At 42.4% G+C, this 23,264-nt stretch overlaps 1 protein-coding gene across 4 annotated transcripts in view; it reads left to right on the top strand.

Annotated features, from left to right (window-relative positions):
* Positions 1 to 23,264, top strand: part of sox5 (SRY-box transcription factor 5) — a 207,527-nt gene that overhangs the window by 174,527 nt on the left and 9,736 nt on the right. For all 4 annotated transcript variants that reach the window (XM_081363074.1, XM_081363072.1, XM_081363073.1 and 1 more), the window contains 4 exons: positions 7,799 to 7,925; positions 10,169 to 10,254; positions 16,971 to 17,120; positions 20,250 to 20,421. In XM_081363074.1, the coding sequence (XP_081219200.1) occupies positions 7,799 to 7,925; positions 10,169 to 10,254; positions 16,971 to 17,120; positions 20,250 to 20,421 (535 nt within the window). The remainder of the gene's footprint in view (positions 1 to 7,798; positions 7,926 to 10,168; positions 10,255 to 16,970; positions 17,121 to 20,249; positions 20,422 to 23,264) is intronic.

The following is a 23,264-nucleotide window of genomic DNA, read 5'->3' as shown; positions in this document are numbered from 1 at the left end:
TCTAACACACAGGCCGCTAACATACTCTGAGCAAACGCATGCGTCAGAGACAAATATAGCAGTCCTGAACTTTTAGAGTACATTTAGAGTTTATTACATGACGTTACTGAGGTCAAGAGAGAGATTCCATGTCCAAAAGAAGGAAAATAAGCTTTAAAGTCAACATGAAATAAAAATGTACCCTATTTACCTTTTTAATACAACTTTCCTGGTCTTATTTTGAACAATTATTCAGTACTTGTCATTAGAAACAACAAAAATGTTTTTTTTTTTATAATTTTCCTTTTTGGTTGACATCTTCTCTTTGACTTCTCTTTGACATCAGATTTTTTTATTTTTTTATGCAATTCATATCCTCGTCAAATAATCAGTTTTACTGAAGTAAAACTTAAGTCAAATGTATTGCTAATGCTGTTTCACTTTGACTTTATAGCGAAATCCCTGTAGAACTTGCATGGACTTTTCAACCGAAGTCTGTTCCTGTAGCACATTTAAAACTCCTTGAAGAGTTAGTTCTCTCCTGAAATATGCACACACAGTTAACACATATATACCTCACAGTGTGGGGCCACTTCTTTAGGCTCTTGGGGGTAACATGCATACACACTCTTTCATTCTTATTAAAGCTGTGTCTCAACTCAGGACCCCTGACAGTTATCAAACTAGGAAGACAGGTTCTTTTGGATGAAAGAATCCTCCTGCCGAGAAGCATGAGGCATGAAATGCAGGATACATATAATGCATTTCCATGCTTAACGAGAGGTGTAATGTTGAGAAAGGCCTGTGGGCGCTGTGACTGGGAGCTGCCCACTGGTACAACCTCCTCCTGAGCTCCGCTGTACTCTTAACACTTTCCCGCTGTCTGTTCGCTTTTCTCTCATTAGCAGCCTCCTTTCAGCAAACGTACTCCGGCTCTGCGGGGCATCGCGCTGGTGTTAGAAAATTTCCGCTACCCAGCGCAGGGGCCGGGATGAGGCTCCTCCGCTGTCAAAATGGTAGTTAACGCAAGTAGCCAGACCTCCCATGAGGAGCTTTTTTTTTTTTTTCAGACTAATTTGACGTAGAACGACAGTCATTTAGCACAAAGGCATTAGCCACAGATAACGAAACGAGCACTGCTGTCGCATGTTTTAGCTAACTAACTAGTTTAAGTCTTTAGACACGGTGGCGACAGAAATACGACATGCTGCTTATAAAACACATATTAGAGTCAACCTACATTTCAGGAAATCTAACCTAATAAAGAGCTTCCACGGCAGTACCTTACACATGTCAAACACAGCATGATTGCTTCATAACTCAATCAGACTCATTTGCCATGCGTCAGTACCTTGTTGAGATAGTAAATTCATTTTCCCACGGAATGAGAGTTAAAAAGAAAACGGTTGAGCGTTAGCTCATCAGAGTTAGACCAGGTCCTGTGCACAGGAGCAGCTAACCCAATTGGCTGTGTAATTGTTTAATTTGTCTCATTATACCTAAATGAATGTAATTGGTGTTTTTCCTGCATGAAGTGGCCGCACTGGTTGTGTGAACTGGGCTTTGCGCAGCACTGCGGATGATAATGGGGATCGGGGGGATTCTCCCAACACATGTTCCCGATTGATATGAGCACTCGCTTTATATTATTAAGGATATTTCAGGTGGCATTTCAGAGTTCTTAAAGTGAAGTATGTCATTTCTGCTCAATTAGCACTGTCAGTTGTTTATCCTAAAAGTTACGTTCGGAAGTTCTTGTGCCATCTGTGAGTAGACTTTGACTCCGGCTTTATAATGACATTTTGACACGGTATAAGTTTTACAGCAGATGATTGGACTTAATTACACACATATGAAGAAAAGGTAACCCTGTATACCTCCCCAGGAAGCAGTGGACAGAAAATAAGGAATATTTGTGTCTGTGTGCATATTCGGATTGTATACCTGTTCAGTTTCCCTAGAAAGAAAACAGCGAGGGAGAGACGGGGAGAACAATGTGCCAGACAGATTTGTCTAACATGCTCATTCAACTCTTATTTGTAAGTAAAGGATTGCCACAGGATCAACAAGACATTGAACAAGACAGAGAAGGATGAAGGAAGTTCAACCTTTAAAGTAGGCATGCGGAGAAAATTCTCCAAAGTGCTATGTGCTCAACAAGGAAGCCGAAAGGAGAGAAATTAACAGATACAAAGTGTTATACGTGTCCATTTCCACCTCTACTTCCTCTCCAACCACAGAACAACTGTGTGTTACCTAAGCGACTGGCCCTGAGAAACATATAACAGCCTGGTGTGTGCCCGTGTATGCGTGTCTTCATGTGTTTGAGTGTGTGGGGAAGGCTTCTCTCAGCCCGGTGGTTGGCAGCTAATGGGAGCTATTTGAGGAAGGACACACAGGCAGAGGAGCAGATGGGCCCTGCGTTATGCCCACCTACAGCGGGCGGCTGACGCACCTCCTGCACTCACACCTAATGGGGGCCTAATAAAAGGCTGGCTGTCCAGACACAGGCTCGCCACTCAATTTCATTAGCCGCTAATCAGCCAAAGGTGCCCTTGGCTCACGTAAAAAGACCGTTTGCTGGAAAAAAAATGAGAGGCATACTTGAAAAAAAAGAACGAAGAACATAAGTGAGAAAATGGACATGCGTTAGTGATTGGAAAGAGCAGGGTTGTTGTTTTGGTGGGGTTTGAAAATGCCACGTTTGTCTGGAAACCGCGATCAGGCATGGAGAAGAGAGATCAAGCATTAGGGGTGAAGCCATGTGACCTTGAAGCAACTCTTTATTGGTCTAGACTTCAAACCCCACCCGTTTCCCCCTTATATAGCGCAACAGTTTGTTTCCGACTGTAATTATTTTCCATTGAGTATTTGATTTTTAATGGTATTGCATAACGACAAAACTAGTGTGAGAGGCGAGATTAATAATATATGATTGTGTGGCCACAAGTCAGTTTGATTTTTAGCTTGATTAAAAAATAAACCATGTTTAATTCCAAAATTCCTGGGCCTGTATTCATAAAGAATCTTAATGCAAAGAGTAGCTCCTAGTGACAAAATTCTAAGAAAATTCTTAGAAATGTGGGCGTTTACTCTTAAATTTAAAGAAAAAATCCTAGTAAAGAAAAAAGTAATTCAGAAAGCATCTTAACCCTTAAAAGAGGTCTTAAGGTCAAAATTGTTAGGAGCACGGACGAGGACTTTTAAGAGGCTTAAGAGTTTCTTTAGCAGAGGAGAAAATGGCAGAAAGACGAAGAAGGAGAAGAAATGTGTTGCAGACAATGGATGACAGTGAGTTAATAAGACGCTTTAGATTAGATCATGCAGGGATCATGTTTGTGACAGATCTAGACACGCTAATATCTCCGACACAGCGCAGAAATGCCATAGCGCCCGAAATGAAAGTAATCACTACATTACGATATTTGGCAACTCGGAAAATTCCATGTTTGATACATTAAAACCAACATTCAAACCACCATTTAAATAGACATGCCAACAATCAGTGTAATTAGAAAGAGTGGAACAATTTTTATCATTCTAAGCCAAGCAAATACCTTATAGGAAATCAACAGCATGGTTAATAAAATAAGGATTTATATATATAATGTGTGTGTGTGTGAGAACGGTCAAATAGGAAAAATTACGCATGTAATTTCAAAGTGAAGGCTTAGAATAGACCCTATACTTAAAATCACTTTTTTCCCCTTCTTGGACAACCAACCAATCACAGTCTTCAAAAGATTGTGTCATACATAGCAACGGGGTCAACCCCGCCTTCTTACTAAGATAAAAGTTTTTGTCTTTTCCTTACTCAGAGTTGCTCTCAGATCAGTCCCGAATTGCTCTTAAGCTAAGACTCCTACGTAAAAGTTTTTAAGCTAAATTAAGAGTTTTCTGAGAGGATTCTTAGAATCTTTATGAATACGGGCCCTGGTCTATAACTGCACTGCCCATAATCCTAAAGAGAGCTATCAGATAAGTTGTTGTTACCATGGAAAAGACAACAGCGAAAAAGAACTCGGCAGTGAACTCCTATGAAGTACACTCCCTACATCCTCAGGTAACTTTATTGCAAAAATTATTTGCAAAAATAAACTTTCAAAATATTGTACTTTATAAATATAATCAATCATTATAATTCAATATTTCCAAGTTTTTGGATTACATCATTTGAAGTGCTAATGGCATGCATGCTTAATTAAGTGCAATTCAAAGACACTTGTCGTTTACTCTAATTTGTAAAAAAAGGTATTTAAAAACATATGATTATAATGTTGTCAGTCATCTCAGAGTTTGTTGGTTTGGCTGAAATCCCAATGGAGGAAATTATTTAGAACAAAAAAAACACCAAAGCTGCTGAATCAGCAGAGAAAGTAACTGTTGCGCTCTATTAGGTCCCTGATAACACACCCTAAGTTGACGCCTCACAATTGTTGTGAAGTAACACTCTCGTGAACGTGAGATAACTTTGGCAGCTTCCTTTTTTAGCCATCAATGTTTAGCCAGGTATATAATAAGCCGACACACTTAATAAAAAGAAGCAGGAAGTACATCCATGAATGCAAAAGCTGTCTGCACGTGTTTGTTTGAGCGTGTGCGCAATCTCAATCTTATTCACCAGGGACAGTCCTTTCACACTGATGCCTGCACCAGACTGGCAGTCGTCGCAGGCACTCTGTAAAAGTTAATGGCCTATGCCCACGTCCACGGGGCTAATATTAAGCGCCAGTCTGCAAGTATAGTGCGTGTGTGCTAACGCTGCTATCCAAGCGCAAATTAATTATTAGTTATATGGCTATGTGTCCCCTCTTCAGTGCGAGGTCACTGAGGCCTGCCTTTAATTGCCGGAGCATATGGCTGGAAACAGATTTTAGCGGTGGGACTCGTTCTTAACCACCGTTCTTGCACACATTCTCAGATGTGTGCCATATTGTCAATGCTGGCAGCTATTGTTTCACTCATTTACTTCTTAGAGCAAATTACTCCCTAATAATAGCTCTACCTTAGAGTTTTTCTCTCCTCCGTGCCAGCAAACCTGTTCACACTGCATATGTTAATTATCTGCACATCTTCATTATGTTCAAAAAGCTTTAGGTTCAAGCTGTGCCGCCTGGCGAGAGGCTCTGACTCAGTTTTGTGCCAACTTTCCACTTTTTCCCTTTCCATTTGTTTCTTTCAAAATTTTTTCCTTGCTCTTTCACTCTCAAAATCTCGCTCTTTTCTTATAAACTAAGAAAGTTGCAAAGTTAGCCACGCTCTTGTGTTATACTTTTTTCCTTGTCCGCCATCTATTTTTCTTACGGGTAATTAGAGGATTTTTAAGATTCTAGTTGTATTTGCTGTAGGTTTATATTTATATTAACTATTTATAAATAAATAAAACAAACATAATTTATCTTAACTGTCTTTATTGTGGAGCTGGTCAATAAGACCATTCACAAGAGAGTATTTTTGTTTCATTTGAAAACCAGAAGCATCATATTGTTTTTAGATGTCAGTTCTGAAACCCATTTCCGACCCAATTATCTGACAGACTCTTCTGCGTTCTCAAAGTTTTTAAAAGCTTTTCAAGTGAGCCATTCTTCCGATCAGAGAGTTCAAAGAGCCAGAATGGAATTCCACAGCCAGCTGTTGTCTGATTAATAAACCTTTATAGAGCTTGCAGCTGGAGTTGACACTTTTAATCACTTTTAATAGTGAGTTATGACAAAGACAATAAGGGAAGTCCTCTATTTGTGTTTGGGTGTGATGGGGTGTTGCAGCCCCTCAAACAGTGTTACTTGTTTAGCAGGGACCAATCCAATCCCTAGAGTTGAGGCACGTTGTTCCAGTTCAAGAATATTCTCCCTAATCTTGAGTCCACTTTGTTTCAACGTCATGTGTTCCTGTCCCCAACCAATGCAAGAGATGTTTTACAATCAATGCTAACTGTTCAATACCTTCAAATTTAAACTTCTTTTGAAAGCAGCTGTAAAGTTCAGTCCTTTTGTTCTCTAGTTCATGATACATGTCATCTGAATGCATCAAACTGCATTAACAGGGCCTGAAAATGTCAATATCAGTCTCACCTACTCTGCGTGGGTAATGCTATTTACTACGTTGATTGAATAGAGAACAGCATGACGGTGTGTTCGAACGCTTTGAGGAGATCCACGAGCCTTTAATTCCATATGCTCCCACACACACTTGCTTACATGTCTATGCTTTTAAGAGAAGAGCGTGTGATTGTAATTTGCCACAAAAACACTCCATGCTCAAAACCACTGGAGAACAAACACACGCATGCGCGTTGGCTAGCACATGCTATTGTGTCCACAGAGCCTTAGCTCGCACTGAGAAGACGCAGGCAAAACCAGAGGAGCATATGTCCAATTAGGACTGGAAGTTAGAGCTGCACCAGCCCGTGGGGGGTCCTGTCGTAACGCAACTATAAAACGCCACTGCCTCCTGATCTGGGAACAGGAGGCCTGCCGTTTGTGGTTAACCAAAATGGAGGAATGATTGCTCTGTGGTTGGAATTCAAAAACCCTCAGACATGCTACTGAGACTTAAGAGAATGAGATAAAATCAAAGTTTAACCTCTATTCATCTTAACGTGCGACTGAGATAAACTGCCTCCTTTCCTCTTAGGGCATGTCACTTTCATATATAGACGATTGTCACTTTTGGAGCCTTTGTGTTTTTCTCGACAGTAGAACCATCTGTCCTCTTCTTCTTTGGGCCTGTGTGTCTCAAGACTCTCCCTTTGCCAAAGTCTCTGGCTTGTTTTTTTTTCCTCTTTCCTCCCTTTTTTAATCCTGGAAACCTTGTGAAGTGGTGTGGCGAGGTGCCGAGCATGGTGCTCTGCAGAAATGGAGGCCAGCTGTTGCCAGATCGTGAAGAATCTCCTTTATATGACAATAAGTCAAGGGGACCAACTATCCCAAAAGTCACCCGTCCATATCTCACTTGTCCTCAGGTGACAGTTGCTGGACAAGCACAGTATTTGAAATCACCCTAGTAATAAACTGGCTAGAGAGGTGCATAGTGTAGCCAGACATAAAGGTACACACAGTGTACACACTGTTAAGTTTCAGGAGTCCCCTAAATTATAACTCTGTGTACGGAACACAAATCTCTCCCGAAACTGCAATTATTGACACCGTGGAAACCATATCAATGTTCTGGCGTCTCGTGTGTTTGGTGTCCTCTATTCTGACTAAAGTAATATTACAGTGACAAAAGACTTCTTGTGTTCAGCAATTTTCGATGGAGGCGTCGTGTTTTGTTTATGCTTAAAGGAGTGTTTTAATGTGCATCAGAGATGTATCTCTCGTCCGTCATCTCTAATATCGCTCATTGAAGTCATTAACAACTAGTTGTTCAGTTTGACTCCGTTCATACTGTGCAGAATTTTTGTTAATGCGGTTGTCACTACTACTTAACTTTCAGGAGTTAATTCGGTTGTAGAATGTGTTTGTCACTAAAAGGTGAATTGTCAACCGAATTTAGCTGCAGTGTGAAGGTCGCCAAAGTGTGGTCTATCTTGCAGCTTATTCCTTATCCACTTAGACAGGAAGTCTAATCAACATGTAAAGCAATTAACCACCGGTTGTTCTGCCTTCATAATCCATTTAGGTGAAGAAAATATCCAATAGATTTGGACCAATTTATGTCCAAAATGGCCTCAGATGGTCAATGATCAAACTGTGGGTGGTCTGAAGCTGAGGCTAGGACTTTGGTTAAAAAGATTTCTTCATAGTTGACCTACAGTATTATGGCTAGACTCTTTGTTCATGACTAACATCATAATTGCTGTCTCTCTCTATCTCTTCAGCAGGTCCAGGGTCAGTTGCCTCCGCTGATGATACCTGTGTTTCCTCCAGATCAGAGAACTCTGGCAGCCGCTGCAGCACAACAAGGATTTCTACTTCCTCCAGGGTTCAACTACAAACCGGGCTGCAGTGAGTATTAAAGCAGCATTTCAGTGATGGGTTGTTAAATTAAAGACTTCAGTCTAGTTTATTGTTCACACTAGAGATTTCAAACCAGATTGCTGAAAGCGGAGTCTTCAACCCAATGTTGGGCAGCATCTCCATCCTGTCTGGTGTGTTATTAAGATCAGCCAACACCACTGATGCCCATCATCTCCCGCACATGACAGACTCTCAGACTAGACAAACTCGCTTGCTTTTGTGTCTCTGTATTTCTTGTTCAAAAGTAGGAACAGGAAAAAAAAGAAAACTTCCTCTGGGGTTTGTGTTTTTGGCCGTAGCAGTCCAACTGTGAAGCAATGTGTTGTTTACCGCGAGAAACGAGGCGGCAAGTGCCAGCAGCGCAGCAGCAGAACGCTCGCGCTCTCACGGGGGGGTAGAGTGACCTGCCCCAGGTTTCTTCATATTAACACGGGCGGCCGCCAGAACACGCGTCCAGTACGCCTCGCACACGCCTCCGACTCCTCTCCAACTGTACGCGTGCACACAAACATTGCATAGATCACACACTCGCACACACTCTCATAAACGCACATCTCCCTTGTGAGACGGACCGGTCCGCATCTCCAGCTCCGCCCACTGCGCTTCACAGTTTCCCAAACAAGTCCCCCCACCCTCTTCCTCCTCCCAACGGCCTCCCTCCCTCCTAACCATAAACCCTCTATTTCAATTACAGCCAGCAGCACCATCAAACCCTGCCCAAAATTTCAATTACGCATGTCATTTAGTTACCATTACAGTGCTTGCTCACGGGGGAGGAAGCCGTCGTTTGAACCCTCAAAACCAGAGAGGAAAAAAAGGGGGATGAAATCCCTCTGGTCGCAGGGTCTGGACTAAGGGGATGCTGGTTCCCACCCATTGCTCCCCGGAGCCAGGCCACGGAGCTCTTCCAGTCAGTCTGAAGATACTGCCTTCTCGCCAACAGCAACATGTTTGCTTTTCTTAGTTTTGCTCTTTTGTTACAGCTGTACCCAGGAGAGACATAAAATAGCTGGAATATTTGTATTTGTTTAGGGACTGAGAGAAAGACAAGAAAAAAAGACAAAACACACACATCTCCCCAGAATACATCCTTGAATTGGGTCCAGGGCAATCTTTAACTAAGCGGATGAGTATTTTTTTTTTAAGCGAGGGGGGGGGGCTTAAATAGCAGTGTATGGGAAAAATGTTTTGGACTGACTGATAGGAGCGTCTGGTTTATTGCTTACTGAGACAAGGTCCGACTTCCTCTACAAACCCCTTTAACAGATACTCTAGAGTCCCGGGCTGTATCCGCTGCCTTATCAACAAGTGCATTTACGTGCACATTAAAAATTTCATTTCGGTTGTACTAAAGCAATAATTTGTCTTTTTAATAAAAAATTAACATTTATTAATGTACTTCCATCAGATGCCATTCCAATTCTGCCTTACTGCGTGCACAGAATGGTGGGATATCATGGGCGAAGGGCACATTTATGCTGGCTTTAAAACACGACCAGACATGCACTCCATAAATCGCTGAGTCTTTTAAAATAACAGAATGATGGTGTCACTTTTATATGATATATTTCAAAGGCCTTCTATTTGGACATTGAGACATTTTCTCCCCTCTGTTCTTCCTCAGAGCGCTTGTATCCAACTTCTCCTCCCTTTTTGGCCGACATCATTCCATTGTTCATCACGCTTTGCACTCAAAAAACTGCAGAACCGATTTGAGAGCACACTCGTGGTTTCTCATGTCACAGGCCTTTTCAGCGCAACGCTAATAACCCCCCTACCTCCTCTAGCCGAACTGGACTGACCTTTACCTCCCGGTCATGTAATTATAAAGCCCATATCTGCAGGTGGACGCTAATAACTCTCGCTATTCACTCCTCGTGTTCTGATTCATCTCTCCAACGCAGAGGCTCTTGTGCGGGGCCCGAGGAGACGGGGCGCTGACGTTACCTCGTTAATTACCGTCCTCTCCTTATCATGCCTTAGCCTTCAACTGCTATTGTGCTCGGGGTATTAGAGCTGCGCCACACAATCAGCCTTTCATTAGAATGGAGGGGGGGACTTCACAATGGAGGTCTTTACCGACAGAAGAGAAAGCAGTGAATCTGTCGCTCCATCGAAGGAGAGGGGGATGGGGCCCAGACCCTGTGCAGAAGTGTTGGATATCTAAAGGGTGATGTGTGAAAAAAAAAAATCTAAAGCATCTGACATACCCATAATGCTCTTTTCCTCAGGTGACCCTTACCCTCTACAGCTGATCCCCACAACTATGGCAGCCGCTGCTGCGGCAACGCCTGGCCTCGGCCCTCTTCAGCTGCAGGTAACGTCCATCTTGTGGTTTTGTTTGTGTGTATGTCCTTTTGCTGTGGAGATTCAGTCCATTTTTCCCAACCTCTCAAGCAAAATCTCTTTTTCTTCCCTAGTTTTTTTCCCCCTTTTTTTGTTTTGTGATCCCGATAGAGAACAACAATGCCCACTGTTCTCCCCAACTCTTTTCCTCATGCCAACTGCAAGTTGCCATAGAAATGGGCCTTTGTGAGGGGCCAGAGCCCAGAGAGAGAATGCCGCACTGCTGGCTCTGGGGTGCTGATATTGTTCACTGTGGAGCGAAGGGTACCATAGAAACTGTTTTAAGGGGGACAGAGCACAGAGGGACACTGAACAGAGAGCAAACACAAAAAGATATTATGGGCTGTCTGAATAGAGTCAAACCCTAATGCAGCCTCACTGTGCTGCTCTGAAACTGAAAACGCAGTAAACATGCGTCTCCGCGTCTGTCCTTTTTCCTTTTCCTCCCTAGTTTGGTCTCTGGAAGGAGAAGAAAAGTATTAACGGACTGCAGCTGATCCCCAGGTTAAGAGCCTGGCTGTTTGAAATGCACTTACCTGGGGACCCACACGGGCCCGGCCCTTCCTCTCTGTTACCTCTATTACCAATTAAAGTGGCTGCCTAAGAGGCCAAACTCACCCTGCCACCATTAGCCAAACATTAGATGCACATTAGAGTGAATTTTAACAGGGCATTGCACTTACGTGCACACATGTAAGGATATGCACCTGCACATCTGTATCACAGTTTAAGCATATGCTAGAGGTATAAATGGCTCTCACACATTCACACTCACACAGAAACAGGTGGTATTCCCAGGTGGCCTCTGGATAACAGGTAAATAAAACAGGATATTTTTTTTCTGTTTTTTTATTTATTTATTTTATTCTCTGTGTCTGTGCACTCACCCCTCTGTGCTCCGTATGACTGGCTTACTGCAAGAGTCTTGTTCTGTCTGATTTTATCTGCTTCTGAGCTTGTCTCCATATGTTCCTTGGTGTTAAGATTCAAAAAAATCCCAGATTGAACAGCTTTGTCAGCCGCAATTGGATTTTGCCAGAAAAACAACTGGAGAAAAAAACAACAACTTCCAATGCCACTGTTCTCTCATTCCATCCTCAAATCTCCCTTGCAACACACACACTCAGAGAGAGAGAGAGAGAGAGAGATTAGGGCTTTGTCACAAAGAACATGATTTACTAAGGCTAACCTAAATACAGATGTCTCAGACAGAAGCACGTTGGATTTCCTCTGGGACAATCTGCGCATTTGCGCGTCTCATCTTCAGACCCCACAACACGATGAGAGGCCCAAAATATTTGCCTTGGTCACTCCACGAGCCGTGGTTTAGTAGTTTGTGCACTCAACCTGATGTGCTGAATCTGGCTTGCAATTTCTTGCCCCTCTTCTCAATGCACTTTATGTCCTCTCAACTATACTATATTTAAAATGTGATATTTTTTGTTTGTATAATACATATAGAGATCTAATGATGATTTCATTTAGTAGGCAGAAGACCAGAATGACCACAAGCTGGCTTTGATGTATTTGGTTATTTACATTAATGCATTTGACAGATGATTTTATTTAAAGTGACATACATTGCATTTATGGTATAGATTGTATCAATTTATGCATTCCCTGGGAATCACGCCCAAGACCTTTGCATTGCTAGCACCATGCTCTACTGGACTAGAGGAATGCTTATTTAAGTATGTTTCTATATATAAGTACAATACATATTCAGTAGAAAAAAAAATGGTCTGAAGTTGCTGTGCAGCACATCAACTGAAGGCATGCAGCATTTGGTTACTTGCAGTGTAGACAGCTTTGTTGATTGTAATTTGTGGCGCATTATTGTAACTTAATTTTAACACGTTGTAATTAGGCGCTTGCGTCCTGTGTAGTGTCCAAAGTTCTCAGAGAGATTAAATTTGTATAACAATTCTCTTCAAGATATATTTCAACACACAAACATGCTTGTAGATGCCAGACGGATGAAGTCACAGCTGTATGAGACTGCTCACCTACACACCAGCCATTAAACAAGTCCTCTAAGTGTGTGTGTGTGTGTGTGCATGTGAGTGAGATTGAGTCATTGCACTAGGGGTCACTATCTTAAAGGTGTTTGCCATTAGTCACTGCAGCAGTCTTGGCCACAAAACCACTTTTCACAACTGCGGCCACAGTTCACACTGGCCTAATATTCCATAAGCAGCTAAATTAACCTGCGTAACCCACCAAAACCACACACATAGAAGCTGAGGGACAGTGACTATGACTTTTTTGGAAAGTGGAAGTGGAGAGAGAGATAGATAAAGAGAAAAATAAGAAAAGGAGGGGAGTAATAGAAAGGTATGAGCTGCGAGCAGCATACTGAAGAGGTATAAAGTGGGTCAATGGAGGAGGTCAGCCATCATATGTAGAGGCAGATGTTGGACCATATTGCACCGGATTACTGCAGCACACAGGAGAACGAGAGAGAGAAAGCGAGCAGGGAGACTGTATTTAATGCCTTATATCAGCCGTAAAAAATAGTACATGTATTTCCATTTGTAGTTCAAACCCCCAGTGATTTTATTATTTTGACGCCACTTGCATGTGTGCGCACGATGATAAGCGCAGCGAATTCCTTTCAGATAGTGATCTGGTGGCATTGTCCGAGGACGATGAGGTCAGTGACACTGTTAATAGATAGCATGGCTGGATTGATCGTGTCCAGCTTGCCCTATCTGCTCCACAACATAAAAGCTTACATAACATTCCCAGTCTATCACACAATGAGAATGTTATTTTGCCTCAAAGCTTCCCATTAGCAGACCTAAAACCTGGACAGAGCACTGAGTCTCTTCCTTGACAATCCGGAAAAAAAAAAAAAAATTAAGCAGAAAAGAAAAAATTTATCCCACCTCACAATAGATTTTAATTTAGCTTTTGTATTTTTTTGTAAACACTAGCTTTAGCTCTAATTGACACTTGAGAGGGAGATTTCTTGGCAGCGGCTTCAGTCAAACGCAACTCATGTCAAAGTTCATCCTGCCTGGCGCACTAATCAAAATGGCACAGAACTTGACAGCCAGTGTTTAGTTTAGCGCAAATAAATAACAAGAATAGGAAGAATTGACAACAATGGAAAAAGCATGAGACGCACAATAGCCAGCGGTGACCAAAATGACAATAGCTTAGAGGATCACTCCGAACTGCTTCCATTTTGACAACAAAGCAAGATGGGAAAAGAAGCTCATAATCTGAGTAAAGCAGGGGATTACTGGAGAGCGAGAGATGTCTGCTCAGCCACATAAAGACACACAGATCCACTCCGCTGGATAGCGCTGACAGCAGCCCGTCTTCCTGTGCTCAGGGAGGGGACGGGGACTTAGCGAGGATGGGGTGGTGGCTTTGTTAAAACATGTGTCACCAACACTAATACTCTCCAATCAGCCTTACGAGTTAAAGCGCAAATGCCAATCTATCTCCTCTCGTCATCCTGCATATAGACACGTAAAAATACACACACACACACACACTACTTAATGGAGTCACATTTGACCCACTAGATCAGACAGGCCTGCAGCATTACGGACTGGCATTGGGATCTTTCTTGTGTGTTTGCCTTCTGTGTTGGCGGTATGCGTTTTCTTACCTTTGTTGCCTTAAACACACACACACACACACACACACACACACACACACAGACAGACTTGTGGTTAGAGAATTAGAGCTGGCCTAATACTCCTCTGTGGGGATTAGCAAAAAGAGAGAGAGAGAGTGAGAGAAGCAAGGGGAGAAGCTTTAACAGTTCAAAAGGACGCAGCTTGACTGAAGGAGTCAAGAGTCCTATCAAATCCCTCACAGATACACCCTCCCCCATTCAGCACCCCTGTGTGTGTGTGTGTGTGTGTGTGTGTGTAAGGCTGACATTTAAATTCCTCTGTTACAGCCCCACTTTTGAGATCAGCCACCCCTTCATCCCCCATTCTCGCTGCGTGTGCATACGTGAGCCCGTGGGCACTCGAGGGGCATTGTGCTGTCACTTCCTGTTTGCTCACGTTGACGGCGGAGTGGCAGCGCTTTGAGCGTGTTCAGTGGCAGGCCCTGTTGGAAGTGAAGTGTATGTGTGTCGGTCTAGTGGTTGTGACTGACAAGAGCTGGCCCTGTAATAGAACTCAATTCAGAAAGAAAATAAAGCAGTCTGATGCAGTGGACCGGACACAGAGCATCTCGCCCTCTCACGCACACACACACAGACAGGGCAAGCTCCGACAGGGGCCGTATGTCACGCTCAGGCACACACACAACCAGGGGCCATGGTGGGAGTAATTGAACAGAAATGACCAACAAGAGCTTTATTTCATGTCCTGCTCCCCTGTGTGGACTACAGCTCACACACTGAGGTCACCTCCTGATCAAAAAATACAAGAGAAATGTGTGTGTGTGTTGAAGTGCTGTATGTCTGTGCACAACCCAAGTGAGGAATAAAAATAGAAGAATCACCCTGTCAGTGTTCATTTTAAAGATAATGACTGACTGAGTGTGCATTATCCCGCTCATTACTAACCACATAAAGTATAGATTTGAGCTGAAATTATTTTATGTTAGGAAAAAGGGTGATACAAGAGCTAAATTAAATGAATTTCATAGGACAACAGTCGATTATACAGTTTAGCTGTGGAGAGCCGATCAGAATCAAATATTACAAATAGCAGTGTATATAGTAAGTACTTTTATTAGGGATGCACAATATATCAGTGATCATATTTTTATCAGCCATAAGTAGTGCCATAATTGTAGGAAATAATTAGGCAAAAGTAAGTAATATTAAACATCACTTTTTTTTTACTAATTCAAACAGCATATTGTTTCTATCTAAGGTTACTGTAGGCATTTTTTTTATTTTTTTTTACAGGCAAAATAGTGTAGATTTAATGTTGGCCATCATATCGGTTAGCCATAGCATAAATATAATTAAATATATACCAGAGATTTTTTTTTTTTTTTATTCAGTGCACCTCTACTTTTATACACAGTTAATATAGCAGTGTCCCTTTTTAAACAAAAAAAATCTGTACTTATTAACTTTATTAGCTCTCTGCGGTGCAAATTTAGGCAGATAAAAGCCAGTGTGAGTGGATGGAGATGTTCTGTATGGAGATATGTCTCTCAGCATGATGGTGTGTTAATCTCTGTGTTCTCATCTGATAGAAATATTTAATTCTAGCAGATACAGCCGACAGAAGATTGTGGAGAATGTGCTGTCGAGGTTGAGAGAGAGAGATAGAACTGCCATGGACATTTGCATAAACCAGTCTTTGTTTCCTGCTGGTGGCTGGCAGCCAGAGACGAACAGAAGGACGGAAGTTTTACTCACAAACAGCCATTCGCTTCCAAACCTTGAAGAGAAAAATACAATTTAAAAAAACAGCCCGTCTCTGCAGCTACTGTAAACACAGATTTGGTTCCTCATATTTTCCCACAAATACAATAAAATGCTCCCTCTCTCAATTCATTCTTTGCTTTCCTCAAAGTCCTCGAAATTGCACATGAAAGCTGCACAAACGTACTTGTTGCAGGAATTGCCCAAACCGCTCCGGGAATCAATGCAATGTCCAGCCACTGTACTGTCTGCCTGTTACCGTAGAAACATTTGCTCTGCTCCACAAATTCACTGTTTAGAAGAGCACATCCTTGAGCTCCGCATTTAACAGTTGGGAGATGTTATTGCTTGTGGTTGACTGATACAGGTTTGTGTTATGCAGATGACAATATCTAGAGAATTGATATAGCCAATATAGTATTGATATATGCATGTAGATATATTTCAATAATTTTTATATAAGTGTTTAAGTGTTAGAAATAAATACAATATAATTAGGAAACAAACTTAAACACTTATATTTAAATACTTAAATGTACTACTTGTATAAGCTTTTATATACTGCTAATTTATTTTATTATATTTGATTTAAAAAAAGTAGACATTTTCAAAATGTTCATTTACTGTTAATGAAGCTGATATATTTTTTACTTATGAAACTATTGGCCAAGTGTTCAAGGTTACTTTTTGTTAGCCAATAAATCAATCTGCCATTTAATACATTTGAAACAATGGAAATAAAAAGGAGCAAAATTTTTTATTTATTCTGTCAAATGGCAGTATGCTGCATTTCATTGAATCATGCTGGCAGATATGTTTTCGAGTTTTAAGAGAGTTTTCTCATGGGTCCTTCTGTCCTGGTGTGCATTCTTAAGCAAGAGTAAAAGAATCAATAGGGGGTCCGGCATTTGTTTCCACTCTCAGTGGCAGAGAAATTCACAACTTCTCTCTTTACATAAACACATCCACCAGTTTTTCACCTAGAGAGGCCCTTTTTCAGTCTTTTTTTTTTTTCCTTAGTGAATATGACCCTTATGGTGAGTGCGTTTTTTTCCCAGGATGCACCTTGGCGGGGACATGTCTCACTCAGGCGTCTGCTAGCTGTTAGCGTAGCCCCTTGAGGCCGGATGGTGGAACATAAAGTGACAGCTCTGTCCCCTCACACATAAACAACCATCAGCCCTCTCCACTAATGGCCAAACCAGCTTTTTAGCCTGTTTTGTTTTTTTGTGCGTTCTGTGTATTCATTTATTCATGGACCTTTCTCTCTTCTTCATCCACTCTTCTGTCCCTTCTCTCTCTCTCTTTTTCTATCTCTCTCTGTCTCTTTGCAGCAGTTGTATGCAGCTCAGTTAGCTGCCATGCAGGTGTCTCCGGGGGCCAAACACAGCACTGTGCCTCAGGCCAACCTGGCAACCGGAACACACTCGCCCACCAGCGGCCAGAGCGAGAAAAACAGAAGCACCCCACCACCAAAGCCCAAGGTATGTGTTTGTGGATGCGAATTAGGCTGGAACACCTGTGTACATTTTCCATCCAGAGCTAATAGTCTTTGTATGTACTGGTTTTGATGTTCTTTAAGTTGAAAACCCATAACTCTTGCAAGCTGGCACAATGCCCGCAATTCTCCATGCCTCACTACATTGTTGCATTTCAAGTGCTTTTTTATGCCAGCTTCTGAAGGTCCTTGGTCCTTGAACCCAAGGTCTAGCTACCACCACTGCTTTGTGCCTTTTTCTGATAGCGTATAAGTCTCATAACAGGTATCTTTCCCTTTGGCCAGTGTGGCAGCAGGAGGCCAGAGCTATCTGAGTGGAATAAAGCTCCATGAATATCAGGCCAGGCAGAAATAAAAGCAGCCTGTCTGGCCTCTCATCCCTCCTGCTGGGCTGGTCATTCTAGACGCCCGGACACCCCTGCAAGCCCATTCTGTCCCGCTCAGCAGTACAATAGCTGGACCGTGGGGCAGCCAGGGCTGGATAAACATGTGTGAAGGCCTGTTGCCCGCTCTCACTCCGGCCTTGAGCCACGACTGAGCCCGATGCCTGTTTGGAGAGGGAAGAGAACAGACCTGGAGCTCAACCACATGCCTGTTGCATAAGAGGAAGAGCTCAGGATACATTTCCCTCTGTCAATCCCAGTGAAGCTTTGGCGGTCGCCATCGACTGTGTCTGGCCTCCCGCAGCTCATTGTGTCAAAGGCTAATGAAGGCCGTTTTCCTCAAACATTTGGTCCTTTGTTGTCACATGACCAAATACATGGAGATAAAGAAGAGGGATAGGGATAATACAGATAATTGGCAGTGCCGCCTGCACCTGCTAGGCCTCCGCAGCCACCGAGCCATGAGAAAATGACCTTTTCCTTAAATATATCGTTCTCTCTCATATTCCCTGTCAAGTATATAAAAGTTGATGCAGAGCCCTCCCTTTCTCCTTCTCTACCTCCTCTTCCTTTCTTCAAATCTTCCCTCAATCGTGGCTCTCTCGTTTGTTCTCTCCATGTCTGCAAGCTTTTTGCCATCATGAAGGGGAAGGCATGCATATTTCAAGCTTGCTGCCCTGGGGTAGTTGCCACTCTTCCTCTCATTTTGAGATGTGTGGCGTGTGTCGGACAGCTGGTTGGACTGAGGCGTACAGAGCTTAAGTGCTTTACCCTGGGGGAGGCCTCACAACTCAGGTGCATCATGGACTCATATCACGGCTTTCACTCTGTGACCTACTCAGATTTACACAGCCACACTATTCCTTCACTCAAGCTCAGTGCTGCCACAGTTGGCTTTGAGATACCTCCTGAAGGTGCTGCCCATGTGTTGGTCACAATGGGCTCGGACACTTCTATCTCGTGGGAGTGTCTCTGGTTTCTTTACAGTCTCTGAAGTAGACTGTACTGTCAGCAGCATATTTGAAGGATGTATACATTCATGCAAAATCCAAAAGAGATTATATATATATATAATGTACGTATACAGCCAATGTACAGTAATTAGCTATAAATAACTGATTAAAACTTAAAATAATTAAAATTTTCAAATATTTTTTTAATTCTAAGTGGCTCGTATGTCATTTTAGATGAGATGTAAGCTTATTCCCTATTATAACATGTATGACGGATCTTAAAGCTAGCCTTCCTTCTCTTACACAGCTTTGCCAGTCTTCATTAGTTCTCCTCTCACCAGCTTCCTTCTCTTTGGCTAACATCCCACCCAAGGATTTGCTTCTCGAAGAACAATCCACCATCGGGGCGGGAGGCAGGCATTATCTGTCATAAATATTCAGTTTTCCTCTTCAATGCAGCGTCGCTACACACCCGACACAATATGGGTCATGATACAGTATTCTCCTCAATCATGTCTTAGTGTTCTCATTGAGTAGGGTCTTTTGTGTGTCTCCCTTATGATGGAGTCCACATCCCACTGGTTCCCCTTCCATTGAGAACAGCGCTAATGAGGACAATCCTGTTACGGCCCATCACAGCACGGGCGGTGAGGGAAAGGTCTTAATCAAGCTCTCCAGACCTCAGAAGCTCTGTTCCAAAACCTAGCTTGCTGACTCGCTGCCTACTGCCTTTGAAACAGCGAATTTCTGCTCGTACTACTGCGGAGGCAAGACCAGGAGAGACACTGTAGCTCTGTGAGATGTGGTGGTCCTTTATGGCTGCTGCAAAAGCTTTTGTTTCTGGCCATTCATGACAGACGGGAAGGCTGTAGAAACAGGTGTTGGTACAGAAGCTGCACACATATGAGATCCCACTGCAGTTGGAGCACAATAGTGACCTGAGAGTCCCTCTAACAGGCAAGGATGATTGACAGCTATGGCTTGGACGAGGGCTGGCAAGGTCATTTGATCCTGGAGAATTGCCTGAGTGTGCAAGCTTCTGATGTAGTTCTGGTATTGAGCTATGAAGCTGTTAAGAAAAGAAAGGTCTTGATGGCAAGTTTAGGCCTTCGTTGCAATGTTCTGATGCTATGTACGGGGCAGCATCTGTCATTCTGAGATCTAATTACCCCTTATGGTGCCTTCTCTGATGTGATTATGATGTCAGCATGGTTGATATCTTGGTAGCAGTCATTTGCACCGTATGGATAGACGTCCACCATCACAAAAGGGTTATTCAGAGTTATTTGATTATTATCTAATTGAGCCTAATTGACATCTGTGAACATATTTGAAGCCGTAATGTGTGTCAAATAATCATGCTTATATTTATAGAATACTTGGCCATTCTGTGTTTGTGTGTATGCTTGTATGTGCTTTGTTTCCTTCTCAATGCGCAACATGTTTGGTAAATGTGTGTGAATCTTCTCACCTAAGCATGTTTCTTTACATGGTATGCTCGCTTTGTCCCTGTTCTCTTGTTTGATTGAGCATGGGTGTGCTGCATGTTGATTACGCCATGGCAGTGCGCAAAGTCAATCCAATATCGGCAAGTTTTTCAACTGGCCTGCGCAACCACAATTACTTTTACCTTTCCTTGTGGTCTGGCCGCATTAGCTGAAAACGTCCTTTTTTCGGCATGCAGTCAGCTGATTTGACTCCCCTGCTGGGAGTTTTGATTGGGTCCCAAGTCTCTGAGGAGAAAAATCACACCGGGCCAAACGTGTTGCTTTTTTGCAGGACGAGGGCGCTCAGCCCTTGAATCTGTCGTCCAAGCCTAAGGCATCCGAGAGCAAGTCACCCACCTCCCCCGCTTCCCCACAGGTCCCTACCCTGAAGCTGGGCCCCGGGTCCCTGAAGCACAGCGCCCACTCCAGCATCGGAGGACCGCCGTCCAGACTCAGCTCCATAGGTACCCGCACCTCCACAGTTCATTGCAATTCAATAAACACATAAATGGCAGTATAACCGGCTTAATGTTATTACATATTGCCCTGAATGTATCTCTCAAGAGCATTTCCTACTCCCAGGATATGTTTTTTTGCTGGCACAGACTCTTGTATGAGACGGTAATTGATGTTACATTTTTAGGTTTGCAGAATTTAATTTTGCCTGAAGGGCACATTGTCAAACATTTATTAGTCTAAATGGAGGGGGAGAGCTTGTTAAGCAGCTGTGTTTGGAAGCGAAAGAGAGGGAGACAGCGGATGGGAAGGTTTAGCGGCGTTTATTTCTGTTGTTTAGAGGTGCTGAATAGAGCAACACAAGCCTTCCTGACAGGCGCTGAGATTAGACAAGCCTCTTATACAACTCTGTTACCACCCACAGCACAAACAACATACATTAATAACACAATAAAGCAATATTCTCCCCTCCCCATGCCTCCCCCCTCACAACAGTTAGCCATTTCAGACTACTTCCCTGTAATCGCTGTGTTTTTCAACAAATCCTGGGATTTAATAGTAGATTAGTGGATTTGCCGCCCAGATGTTTTTTGTTCTGAAAAATGGATTAGGAAGTAAAGTTTTCACTGGAATCCTTTAGAAAATGTTGCAGTGAAGAGGTTCTTTTAGATCGAGAGATTGAGAGTGCCGTATGTCCCTTGATTATTCCATCTGGTGCACATCTTTAAGGGGTCAGGAAGTATTGTAATGTCAAAGACGTATTAAGAGCCCTACTTAACATGCTGTTTCTAGGTGTGTTTACCTGGATGAGTATTTATATTTACACTTGCCAGATCTTTGCCCAAGCCTTTTTTTTTTCAATTCCCTCATCTTTCCATCATCCATGTTCTCCACCTCTCTCATCTTTTTGACCTTGTTAAGTGACATCTGTCCTGAGACTTTCCAGCATGCCCGACCCCATGTGTCCCTTTCTTTTTGTGTCACTGTCACCACAGAAACACAACAAGGGCTGTCAAATGCTGTGTCCTCTAAGGCCATCACTCTCCCTTGCTTTTCTCAGAGGCCGAAAAGAAAGTTCTACTCTCCAGGTCACTGTATAATGTGAAGAGTGATATACTGTTTTTGTTTTGGGTTATTAAACTGATATACATCTCTACTTTAAGTCATTTTAAATGTAAGTACATCTCATAACCATTCTCTCTCTAGTAGGGTCGGTGCTCTTAATTACCTCCTCAGCCATTTTTTCGACCCCCAATTAAATTGACTGTCAGGAAGTGTGCAGGCTTCCACTCATCCTTTGACTTGTGACCATTTTAGCAGATTCCAGAGATATGACTCTTTTAAAAAGAGTTCTCTCCTCCATCATTTCAAATGAAAGCATTTAATCCATCCTATCCAGCATTAGCGACCGGATTAGGCCAGATAAATACTCATAATCTAGCACAGGTCTTTGTTAGATCTACCCTGGTGAGATAATGCTCCACCACACACACACACACACGCACTAGCCAACAGATGCAGCTAACGGCTTGGGCGGTTAAGCTGCTGAGAATAATACAAATAATAGCCATGAAAAGATGGTTGGAAACATCTTTGATATGCTCGGAGGCAGATGTTGCGGAATGGGCCAAATTAGACTGCTTATGGCTTTAATATAAGTAATCTCTACTGGGTTTTTTTTTCCCCACTTTTAAGATTTCCATGAGCTTTGGTCTGAATAAAAGCCTACAGAATGGTAGACAGAGAGAGATATGAGACAAATGGCACTTTTTAGCAAATCTCTGAATGTAAAAAATGCGGATTTGTGAGATTTTCATCAGGCTTCAGCATCTGTTTTCAACTGGATTTCTTATCCTTCGTCTGTGTGAGAGAGAGTGTTGCTCTGTCCAAAAGCTAGTGAGCTGCCTACAGAGGCAACTTTTTTAAGGCAAAGGCAAAATGTAGACACTTTATTTAGAGAAAAGCAATCACTAAATGCATTGCAACAGGCACAGAGAAAAAAATGCATCCAACACAGCAGACAAAGTGACAGAAATGTTGATTATAAGTGAACTTTTGTTCAATACTATAAAGTGTCAATAAAAGACCAAAAAAATCCAGAATTTGTATGCTATGAAGAACATTGTTGCTGCCTATGTAGGCAATAGACAGTGAGGTAGCTCACTGGGTTTCAGAACAGAGCTTGTGTCTTAAGTGTGTGCTTCAGCGACAGGTATCTGATGACAGCTTCTGCGGTAAATTAGAATAGAGATTTTATTTTCAGCTTCACATGATCATGTTATGTACACATGCATTAGGCAAACACTGATCTCCAACCAGTTTTCATTATTCTTGCACTTCATGTTTAAAGTAGCTGACAGACCATAATGCTAGCTGCTTGAACTAAACGCTCATATGCCTAAGTCAATATTTATCTTCCACATTTCTTTTTTTCTGTTTGCTTTGAGTGAATGTTAAGAGCTAGTTGTGCCATAGGCAGGCTGAGTCACAGAGGTGACAGTCAAATGGTCAGTGTGTGTGTGTATGGTAATATTAACACAAATGCTGATAGGTGACCTCACAGCACGCTCAGTGCTAATGTGTGATGCCCGAAGTGTCAGCAGTGTTTTAGTGTTGGGTGACTTCACTTTAAGTCCATACATTGAATCAAAAATGCTTTATGTCAGGCAAGTACCAAAAATGTTCCAAATCAAACATTGAAATTGATAATATAATGAAATACTTAAGCCAAACAATATTCAATACTATTAACGGCATGGGGTAAAAATTGTCGATTTGGTAAATACAGGAACCATTTGGAAACGACTGCTTTATATCAAGACACATTTATGCTTTACCTGTCTGTTGTCTT

The sequence above is a fragment of the Scardinius erythrophthalmus genome (genome assembly GCF_964197995.2).
Source record: "Scardinius erythrophthalmus genome assembly, chromosome: 4".
Lineage (NCBI taxonomy): Eukaryota > Metazoa > Chordata > Actinopteri > Cypriniformes > Leuciscidae > Scardinius > Scardinius erythrophthalmus.
Note: the sequence above shows the minus strand (reverse complement) of the source record. Positions and strands in the feature narration are given on the sequence as shown.